The sequence below is a fragment of the Euleptes europaea genome, chromosome 1 (genome assembly GCF_029931775.1).
Source record: "Euleptes europaea isolate rEulEur1 chromosome 1, rEulEur1.hap1, whole genome shotgun sequence".
NCBI lineage: Eukaryota > Metazoa > Chordata > Lepidosauria > Squamata > Sphaerodactylidae > Euleptes > Euleptes europaea.
The window spans coordinates 78,588,106-78,599,534 of NC_079312.1; the positions used below are offsets into that span (position 1 = coordinate 78,588,106).

General features: G+C 44.4%; 1 protein-coding gene across 1 annotated transcript; it reads right to left on the reverse strand.

Moving 5' to 3' along the window:
- Nucleotides 1–705: 705 nt before the first annotated feature.
- On the reverse strand, nucleotides 706–10,766 carry LOC130475594 (lysophosphatidic acid receptor 6-like). The gene is made up of 2 exons (XM_056847415.1): nucleotides 9,749–10,766; nucleotides 706–797 (listed from the first exon to the last, which is right to left on the reverse strand). Exons 1-2 carry the CDS (start codon nucleotides 10,764–10,766, stop codon nucleotides 706–708), a joined length of 1,110 nt encoding a protein of 369 aa, XP_056703393.1.
- Nucleotides 10,767–11,429: the final 663 nt, after the last annotated feature.

The window sequence follows — 11,429 nt, forward strand, 5'->3', positions numbered from 1 at the left end:
GAAAAATAAAAAAGTTAAAAACCTTTAATGGGTTTTCAAAATTTTAGAGGCCTGGCAAGAGGATACGAATGTGCTGATGGTCACCAGTGGGGTCACAGGCGCTGACCATGGAACGTCCGAACAGTTCCACACACAACTTTGAATTTGTGTGTGTGTGTGGGGGAGATAAATGACATTTCCCTTTCAACACCAGATGCTAGGGAAATGCAGTGTTTCCACTGAGGATATCTGAGGAAAGCATTTGGGTTTTCTGGAACAATTGTGCAATGACTCTGCATGCCTTGTGCAATAAAACAATACACTAGAAAGAATCAAGCTTTCTGGGTCCTGTTTCTCCAATTAGTTGAGTCACTAGCCCTGAACATCACCGCCCAGTTGTCATTAAATCATGAGCACCAGATCAAATAACAGGGCTGGACTGAATTGGCAGGAGGGAGTCTAACTCTACCCCCTCATTTCCCTATAACTGAGCTGCCCTACATCTTATGACCCCTTTCAGACCTTCACTAACCATCTTATTCCATTCTTGGCACTAAACCTACCAGCTCTTCAATGTGACTCCCTTGAAATGTCTTATTTGCCTAATGGACAAGTTGCCTGTGTCTATGCCCATGTTATAGTGGGCATGAAATTTTGATCTAAGCTAGAATAGACCTAGATGAATCTAAGCAGAAAGGAAGGAAAGAACTAAACTGATAGAAAAGGCTAATACTGGGATCTCACCAGGAATGGCTCCCCTGGGCTCAGAACCACCAGCAGCAGCGGCAGCAGCAGCAAGGATGTCATGGCGGAATCGCCTGGGCGAGAACAAAATGGTAAGGTTTGTGCTCTGTTCCAGGCAAAGCAAACAGTCCCAGATCGATACAGCTCAAAGCAAAGGTCTCTGGGTGGGATTTAATTGGTAGCCTGGGGGAGGCGAGCCCAGGGACAGAGCAGAGAGACTGGGAGCCAGAAATAGAAGGATTACATGCCCCCCTCCCTTCAGGATCATGTGTATTTGCTGCGTGTATATGTCATCACTACACAAGCACAAAAGCAGATCTCTATTTAGCACAGGCTTTTAGTATTGTGAGAATGGCAGATATAGTTTGACAAAAAAAATGGAAGAAATATGTATTGTTGCAGACAAAAGCTTGAGAGTATGTAGGCTGCATTTGTGGAAGTTTCAGAAAACAAAGAGCGTTGTTCTGGCAGAGGACTTGGAGTTTGGGGTTTATCAATGCAATCCTAAACAGAGTTACACCCTTTTAAGCCCATTGACATCAATTGATTTAAAAGAGTATGCTTCTATTTAGGAGTGCATGGAATGCCTATCAGTCACTCTTCTATGCTTTACTTCATCTGCCCATTTATTTCCATATTGGTGCCTTACCTTCCCTCTAATAGCAGCTCAATTTTTAATCTCTCCCACTCCCTACAATGTAGAAAAGAGTAGGAGTCCAGTAGCACCTTAAAGACTAGCAAAATTTCTGGAAGGGGATGAGCTTTTGTGAGCCATAGCTCACTTCTTCAGATACCTGAAAGCTCAGACCCTGCCAGAAATTTTGCTAGCCTTTAAGGTGCTACTGGGCTCCTATTCTTTTCTACTGCTAGTGACAGACTAACACAGCTACCCATCGTGATCTAACTCCCTAAAATGATTCCAGAAACAACGTAATGAGACAGTATTCAAATAAATACAAATACAAATATCTTTATTAGCATAATATGTTTAAAGGAATATACAAAAGCTGAAATTAAAATTTGAATGTTAAAAGCTAGTTTAAATACAGTTTATTCTTTAGTGTTGCGATCCTCTTTCTGACTGAGTTCCCATTGGTTGATTGCTGTCATCAGGAATTTCGCCATGCTTTCTGTAATTTCTGGGTCCCGATCAGCTAATAGTTTCTGAAGTGTTTTCCTGATGTTTAAGTAGGAATTTGGAATTAAAGGTTTTATTAAGTTGTCTCTTGAAGTGTTGTACAGGTGGCATTCCAAGAGTATGTGGGACAGGGAATCAGGGAATCCAGCCCCACATCTACAGACTCTATCTGCATAGGGTATTTTTAAGAATCTGCCACAAAGAATCGCCGAGGGCAATGTGTTGGTTCTGGCTTGCATAAAAGCTTTCCTGAGTTTAGGATTGTCAAGGTATTCCAGGTATTTTGGACCAAGGTTTGGTGGGATTCCGAAATGTTGAGGTGAACAGATTGGAGGAGTTAGAGGGAATTTGCTCTGAAGTTCGTGGTCAGTTAATCTTTGTTTTATTTGGTTTAGGATGTAGCTCTCTCCAGCAAGGGATAGGGAATCCAAGTCAATGCCTAGCTGATTTTTTTTTTAATCTTGAATGATCAGTCAGGACAATCAGCCCAGCGGGTATCTTCCAGTAGGTATCTTAGTAGGGTTGAGTCTCCTGCATGATAGTGGATCCGTAGCCAATATTTTATTGTGTGAAACCAGGCCCTTGGGTTTACTAGTTTTTTATTTGCTTCAGAACATAAAGTAAGGTAGGAAACGCAGTTTGGCAGCCCTACTAATCTTCTGAGGAATTGGCCTTGAATTCGTTCCACTTCATCGAAGTAGGTGTGGATCCATATTAGCACTGCATATAGTAGTTGTGGCATTGCTTTCATATTGAAGATTCGTAATGCGGCTGGAATTAGTTGATTCCCTTGATGATAGAAAAATCTTACTATTGCCTGTGCTGCACATCTAGCATGGTTTATAGCACATGTTTTGTGCTGCATCCAACTGAGATTATAAGTGAAAGTCAAGCCCAGGTATTTGAAGCTCTTGACTTGCTCGTAGATAGTGCTACCGATTTTCCAGTTATAAAGTCTCCAGGATTTGGCAAAGACCATGATTTTTGATTTCTCGGTGTTGATGGTAAGTCCATTTTGATGGCAATAAGTGGCAAGAGTTAAAAGTTATCTTTTAAGCCCGATTACGGTTCTGCACATGATTACGGCGTCATCCACATACAGTAGCAAAGAAATTAGATGGTTGTTCAGTTTAGGGGGATGGCCGTCTGTCTTGTCTAGTGCAGTTGCCAAATCATTAATAAATAGATTGAAGAGGTGAGGAACTAAGACACAACCTTGCCTCACACCTTTTTTGACTGGGATTTTTGCTGTTAAATCACCATTGAGATTAACTTTCACTTGACAGGTTGTGTTGGTGTATAAACGATGTATTAATGCAAGGAGGCGCGGGTCCATTCCCAGTTTTCCCAGTTTCTGCCATAGAAGATTCTTGGGAATTGTATCAAAAGCACCTTTTAGATCAATAAAGGCCACGTAGAGCTTTCCCCTTTATACTCTCATATATTTTTCAGCTAGTGACATTAAGATGAGGCAGTGATCAAGAGTTGTCTTCCCAGGTCTGAATCCAATTTGTTCAGGGCCCAGTATAGCTTGAGATGTTATCCAGTGGTTCAGTTTCTTCTCAAGATGTTTGCCATATAGTTTCCCAATTACAGACAGTAGACTGATCGGACGAAAATTTCCAGGTAAATCTGGCTTGCCTTTTTTGAATATAGGGATCATTATTGAGTTAAGCCACACCTGGGGCAAAACTCCATAGTGATCCAATAAGGTGAAAAAGTTTGCAAGGGGTTGGGCCCACCAGTCTGCAAAAAAATTGAGAAGCTCATTTGGGATGCCATCAGGGCCGGGAGATTTATGGATTTTCAGTGAGTTGATTAATGATAAAATTTCTTCTTTGTCGATTGGGGGCCAGGCTGGTATTGAAGGCAAAATTGCTTTTTTAGTATCGACCAATGGCTGAGTTTGATCAGTATTCAAAGGCTAGTATTCAAATTTAGCTTCAAGTTTGGTAAACAGTAGTGTTAAGAATATACTTTATATCTGTATAACCGGTGGCTGTGCCAAAGTCCCACCAACCTTAGTCTGGTCCTCCTCCAGAATCCACACAGGAAAGATCAGCAGGCTTCCCTGAATGAGAGAGTACTGGAGAATTATGATCTCTTCGGAAATCTTTGTCATCCTTACAGATATTCAAGAAGAACACAAGTAGACCTTCTCACAAGCCAACAGATCCATGATACCCAGAGAGAGCGCGACTTTGTGCCCAAAGATGTTTCACCGGCAGTCAACTCACAGCTTTCTTTGCCCTTGTCATTTTCACTCTTTGCCACCCGCAAACAAACTCTGACAAGGGACTCCCCAGCACAGACCCTTACGCGGGCTTTGTGCCAAAGAAGGAAGAGGCAGCTGTGCAGGTAGCCTGTCTGAGCCAGCAACTACATCGAGGGGAGAACAATCTGGAGGAGTAGCTGCAACCCTGGAGGTTGGCAACCCTACAACTGCCTCAGAGGTTTCAATAATTGAGCTCAACTCACTGTCGATGCTGGAGGACCTTCCAGGGGGTCACAGAGTGGTGCGAGAGGGCCAGTTTCCTAAGGCAACCCCAGGCCCTTTAAGATAGTTTCACAGGGTGGCTGTGTGATCTGCGGTAGAACAGTTAGATTTGAATCCAGTAGCGCCTTAGAGACCAACAAGATTTTGAAGGCCCTTTAAGAAACACTCCTTGTCCTAAGGTGTTGGAATTTCCTGGGCATTCTCCAGTATGTAAGAACTCAGTTTGGACCTGGTCTCAATTGGGACAAGGTATCAGCCTTGGAGGTATCTGAGGTCTTGCAGCGGTACCTAATCAGATGTCCTCCAAAAATGGTTGGTTCCTTCCATAATATGGCACTGCCTTGTGAGCTCATAGCCTAGGCAGGGCAGTTTGGAGCCAAACTAAATGAGATGCTCGCAGATCACCTTTGAGTGCACCTTTGAAGCATTTTAAACTGATAAACAGCAACCATAGGGCCCTCCAACTAGGATCAGAGTGGCATCACAGGGGAGGAGAGATTCTTTCTTTCTTCAACTACTACAATGGCCTACAGAGCTGCTGTTTACCCTGTGGGGTGTGTGGGGGGAATGGACATACAAGTTGTCTGTTTTCAATTTCATATCTGTACTAATATGTTTTCCCTACCAGGATGAATTGGAGAGAGGGTGTTGATTCCTATTAAAGACAACATGATATGTGGGGGAGGGTTATCTGCCTCCTCTCTCAGCATTATGGTCTCTACCCCTGTGGCTGCTAATAAAAGAAATTTAAAGAGATGGAAGATCCAGTCATGGGTCCTCTATGTCTCATCTGTTTTGATCCCAGATTTTGGAAATGGCCAGAAGGTTTGAGAAGCAATGTGGGGTGACCTTGAATCCCTGAAGTATTATCCGCATATAGGTCTTGTCAGTGAGCGCACGCCATTTTTAAAAGTTTAAAGGCTTAGTCTGTCAGGTTCTCCATGTGATTTGTTTACAGTACAATATATGCTCATTTGTTACTCCTTTGTTCTTAGCGGTCCAAAAATCCTTCACACAGGTGGTGCTTCTGTGGGAGGTGGGGAATGATAAGTGCAGCTGGGGACTGGGGTGGGGGGAAAGAACTAGAATTCTCCATCCCTCCTCCTACTCTCCCACCTGTCAAACTGGTTGGGATTTTTAGTTAGTACTGTAAACAGGAGCAGGGCGGACAGATTATCTGTGACAAGTTCATTCCAACAATGGCTGTTTTGGATACAAGCTATGAGGTTGCAATCTGGGAGCCAAGACTCCAGCCCCCAAGCTCTTTCTATCAAGCAATACTCTTATTTGTTGAAACAGTACACTCACAGGGGTCTCTTTCCCTACTGGTTGCTGGAGTTTGTGGCCAAGCCAGACATCCAGTGTCATCCATCATATGCCAAGGGTATTATCTAGGAACGTGTGACCAAGATGTCATTGCCTGACTGTACCACCATACCTAGTATTTCCGGAAAGCTGTGAACTTCCCAGTTTCTGATATTACCAATGAGTGATTCTTAAGACTCCTCGTACATGGGAGTTTGGGGTCATTTATTTCAGCTTTGTTATTAATTCTCAAAGGGAGTTTAATTATTGGGTTGTTTTGTATGGTTTTGTTTTGTTATTGTTTCTTTCATTATTGTTCGGTTTTCATAAGTCTATTTCATTATTATTTCCCATTGGTTTCAGTGGAAGACCCCACCCCCTTTCTCAAGTCTGTACATTCATGGTCTTCCTTCCAAATTGGGCAAAACCCAGCAGCATTCTAGTATTTCCTGAGGATGATCACATTTCCAATTTCAAACATATAGGGTTCTCCCCCCTCTTTTTTTTGAGGCAATGAAAGGTACCCATGTTTAACATTAAAGTCTATGGGGAAATTGATAGGAAAGATTCCAAGCAGTAACACAGACAGCACTGTATCTACTGAGGGTGAAGAAGAGTAGTGCAAGGAAAAGGCAGACTGAAACAGCAAGGGCATTTGGTGGCATAAGGCAGGTAAGGCATCTAGACAGACCGGCAACAGCAGGAGGACAGGGCATAAGGTTTGGAGAGCAGTAGACAAGCAAGGGAGTGCAGAGAAATTTGGCAGGATAGGGGCAGGCATTGGGAGGAGAGAGGAAGGCTAAGGCTGCAATCCTGAAGGGAGGGTGAAGCCCCTTGGGAGCCAGTGTGACTCCGCGCTGGCGTAGGTGCCCCTTTAACCTGGGATAAGGGGCACTTGTACCATCCTGGGTGCAAACCTGCCAGTGTCAGGGAGCCCAGGAGCTGTGCTGGCCCTCACTGCCAGTGCAGCCATGCTGGCAGGGAATTCCCAGAAGGGAAAGCCCGTGCCGGCGTGGGGGGCATTCCCAAGGCATACCGGGGGTGGAGCTGCCTTTAGCCAGCTTTCTAACCCCTTTCGCCCCCTTGCTGCACCACCTTTTTTGGTGGCACAGCCCCGTTGATGGTAATAGGGGCAATTTCCTTTAAAACTGTTTGAATTCTCGGCAGCCACTGACCTATCCCCCCATTAAGGAATGGGCTGCCCGTCCCACTCCACATCCTTCAGGATTAGAATACCTCAAACATGTATGTGATCCTAATGACTACAGCTTGCAATCATTCAAGGAAGCCCAGAGCGTCTTCTCTGTCCCCCTGCCCCTAAGGTACATTCTCTAGGAGAATTTTGCCTGTCTTGTAAAAGTAAAACCCATAGAGGCAGAGACTGCAATAAAGAAAAAAATCAGAACAAAGCAAAAGAAAATCTTGGGTTTTTTCCATTATAAGCTATTTAGATGGGGAATTTGTTCATTTTAATATTAATTATGATAATTACAGAACACCCCATTTTTAACTGTTTTATTAATAACAAAAGGAACACACAAGCCTAGTGATTATGACATTTCCAATCTTGTTACAGTTGCACATATGTTTTGAGCTTGACCAGTCCTGGGGAATGAGATAATGCTTGGAGAGCCTAATATGATTAGTGTCAAAAGCAATTCATATGAATCTGGATGCAGGTGACCATCCCTTTTACTGATTTGAAGAAAATAGTTCCACCCATGTTCAGATCAGTTGGTATACTCAGGCAAATACAATTAATCACAGTTAGTTGCCCAAAGACAATTCCAGAAGCCAGTCCAGGATGTGTCAAGTAGAAAGAGAGTTGGGTATTGTAGCTGGGTCGATGTTTAGGAATAAAAAAGATCAGAACATAAGAAGAGTCATCTAGCCTTGAGGAAGATACTCTGCCCCCTTGATCATTTTGGTTGCTCTTTTCTAACCAGGATAGGGTAATTCCTTTCCCTAAATTTAACAGCCATTGACTATTAAACTGCCATTTCACACTTTAAAAAGCGGGGATGAAGATTAATTTTTTGTTGACACTATGAAAAGTTGCCACATATCTCATGCAATTCACTGATCTACTTGATAGCAGATAACGCAGTATCTGCTTCTCAGAAAGTGTCATTAGCTGTTTTATCCAGACAGTGATATATTTATTTCATGCAATATTATTTTGTGAACAAGCTAAAACAATGTGGGCTAGGGAGACTACTTGATCTGGACAAAATGGACATTTCCGTTCTTCTGCAATAATTTTATTGTATCTCCCTTGTGTCTTGGCTGAGTCTAAGGCATTACATCTTGCCAATAAAAAAAGCTCATCTAAATTTATGGATTTCTAACCAGCGAAAATAATCTGGCAAGGAAAATGTTCTGTTAAAGGGTATCTGGAAGAAAAGAGGTGAACGTTTACGATTTGCTACCTTCAACACTAAGGACCAATCTTAATTTAAGATCTTATTTTGTAATTGTTTACAACTTGACTAGGATAGGGTAATAAGAACTGTGTATGTATTCCAAGAGTCACTGGAAAAGACAGTCATGCTAGGAAAAGTTGAGGGCAGCAGGAAAAGAGTAAGACCCAACAAGAGATGGGTTGACTCAATAAAGGAAGCCACAGCCTTCAATTTGCAGGATCTGAGCAGGGCTGTCAAAAATAGGACATTTTGGAGGACTTTCATTCATAGGGTCACCATGAGTTGGAAGCGGCTTGACGGCACTTAACACACACACACACACACACACACACACACACATGCATTCCAAATGCAGCCGCACTATAAGGGCAAAATGATACAGGTCACTTTCTCTAACACAGAAGTCCCTCCCCTCCCCAAACCCTGCCCTCCTCAGGCTCTGCCCCCAAAACATCCCACCGGTGGCAAGGAGGGACTTGGCAACCCTACCAACAACAACAACAATATAATAAGTCCCTCAGGGCCCAAGTCTCACATGACAGAGAGTTCCACCAGGCTGGGGCCAGGGCCGAAAAACCCCTGGCTCTGGTTGAGGACTGCTGGTTGATTTTAGGGCCAGGGGTCTAAAATGTTGGTTCTAGTAGAGCATAATGCTCTCTGAGGAGTATATTGGGTAATAAATATCAGATTACAGGACTACATTTGGAGCTCATAAAATGATAATTATAAATTTGTTTCACCATAATTTTTGCAAACTCTTCTCCAGGTGTGAGATGCAGATGAAATCTATAAAACCTGACCACCCCCAGATTATAGGAGTCCCCGCATTACTTTGAGTCAGACTGCATAAGAGACCAGGTTCAATCTTAGATGGCTCCTGAGGTCCTTGCTGCCACTGTGTTTTTGTCCGTCCCCCCCATTGTCCCTGGATGCATCGTGCATTCATAGCGGCATCCAGGATTTAAGTCCAGTTGTGGTCTTCATGCCACCGATGCCCTTGACCACTTGCACAAAATTAGTAAAAAATTTCCAGATTATTTCTAGACCAGAGTTTTGCAAGCATTTGCCTGTTCCCACCCACAGATCCACCTAACCTCGACATTGCAACAGTCAAGATGCTTTTGAGCCTAATGAACTCCTCTGTATGTTCTCTCTGTTTTCTGCTAAATCTCCTCTCTTCAACCTTGCCCATACAATAAGCATGCGTCTGCATTGTTTTTCAGATCATATCTCTGCCTCACTCTGTCTGGACTCCTTTCTTGCCTGCACTGCTCTGCTCCCATTGTGTTCAGGTGGTCTCTTGGGCTGCCGCTACAGACCTAGCTTGATCTGGGGACTCTGAGAACACCCTAATCCATTCTCCCATAATTTGGGTTGGGCCAAATCCAAGTTATAAACCTTGCTGTCAGCAGTCCCAGCCTGCAGGACTCTTAGAGGTTGCTAAGATATCCTTGCAGTAACATGGTTCTATCTTCTTGCCCTCTCCAAGTCCAGATGTTATTCTACTGGTTGATCCTCTTCACAGTGTGGTATGGTGGGTAATACCATTTGGTGGTGGGAGCTCTAATCGCAGTCAGATGTTGCTTTGGAGAGGGGGCTTAGGCAAGATCTCTCCCTCTAGGCTATGTTTCTGATGCATCTTCAATGTTGGGCTAGCCCTACCTGAACCCTTAAGCTTCTGAAGGATTGTGCCGCAGCAGGGCAATTTCCAGTGGGCAAGTTCCATGCTGAAGTAGTATACCAGTGGATCAAGAGCACTGTTGATGCTGGCAAGGGCCATGGTAGCCCGTTGGGCTGAACAGGTGAACTGCAGAAGCCCTGGAGAAGACAGGACACCAATCCGGCCAAGTGTGTGTAGCGTGTAGATGACATGGAATGGTAGAAAGCAGAGTGTGAGCAGGACCGTCACCATCAGGAGGGTGCGGAGAGAGTGCCTCCGCAGTGAAGAAGCCTGAGCTGAGCCCTGGCTCAGATGAATGAGGCGCTGGGCAATCACTACGGAACAGATGACTATGGTGAGGAAAGGCACAAAGAAGCCCAGTGCAGAAGAGGCTAGAACCATGCCCCCCAGGCGTCCACTCCATACATGAGCTGGGAAATTCTCCATGCAGGCAGTATTCCCATTTGGGAACTGACTGGTCACAGAGCTCTTGGTGAAGAGTGTCAGTAGTCCAATCCCAATCAGCACCCAGATAGCCAAGGACAGAAACACACGGCTGAGGGGCCACCTCAGGCTCAGGTAGTGGACAGGGTGAATGACAGCGAGGTAACGCTCCAGGCAGATGCAGGCCAGGAAAAGGGTGCAGCTGAACATGTTGGCCAGGAAGAGTGCGTTGGTGGCTTTACACAGATTCTCGCCAAAAGGCCAGTCATTGTTCCTCACATGATACACAGCCTGTAATGGCAGCGAGAGCGCAAACAGCAGGTCAATGACAATGAGGTTGTAGATGAAGGTCATGACAGGTGGGGCCCGGGCCCGGTTGGCCCAGCAGCTCCACAAGGCCACACCATTGGAGGCCAAGCTCAGCATGCAAACCACACTGTAGGTAATTGGAAGAAGCAGGTGCTGGAACTCTGCTTCAGCCACACACTGTAAAGGTGCTGAATAGCTATCGTGGGGACTTGGGGTCTTCGTTGAAGGAGGGGTCTCCCATGAAGTATGGGTGCCATTTTGCCACATCTGCCAAGCAAAAACAAGAACTTAATAGGGACTTTTCTTTAACCTTTCAGGAAACACCAAGTATAGAAATACTCTAGAAGAAAGTGGATGTGGTTGATTTATTTCATTTAAAAATATGTATCTTGCCTTATCTCCTTGGACTCAAAGTGACTAACAAAGTTAGAACGAGTTGCCAATGCATCAGATACAACAGAGCAATCCATGAGCAAGATAAAACAATTCAGCCAGATCTGCAAAACAATTCCCCCCCATCACCACCAAATGCCCTTTGAACTGCCTTCCTGAATGCAGACAGTGAAGGTTCCCTCCTCAGCCATCCTGGTAGGCCACTCCGATGGACCAGTCCTGCTACAGAAAATGCCCACAATCTGACTGTCGCCAAATGGCCTATCCAGAGAGATTGTCCTGAGAGAAAAAGAGAAGGCTATCTGAACAGTACGTCTGACACATAAATGTGTAACAGGAGGTACAGTTCAGTAGGTATGTGGGTCCTAGGCTGTGAAGGGCTTTAAAGGTATAGCCGGCTCTTTGAATTGGGCCTAGAAGCAAATAGGTAACCAACACAACTGATATAGCACTGTAGTGCTAGTTCAAGTGTCTGATGACAGAGCTCTTGTTCCACATTTTGTACCAACTGAGATGTCCCCAAAGGCAGCCCATGTA

Excerpts from the sequence above, each read along its gene's own strand:
- LOC130475594 (XM_056847415.1), bottom strand. The coding sequence starts at position 10,766 with ATGTGGCAAAATGGCACCCATACTTCATGGGAGACCCCTCCTTCAACG. Across the intron at positions 798-9,748 it reads TCAGAAGCTTAAGGGTTCAG|GCGATTCCGCCATGACATCC; the intron begins GTAGGGCTAGCC and ends GTTCTCGCCCAG.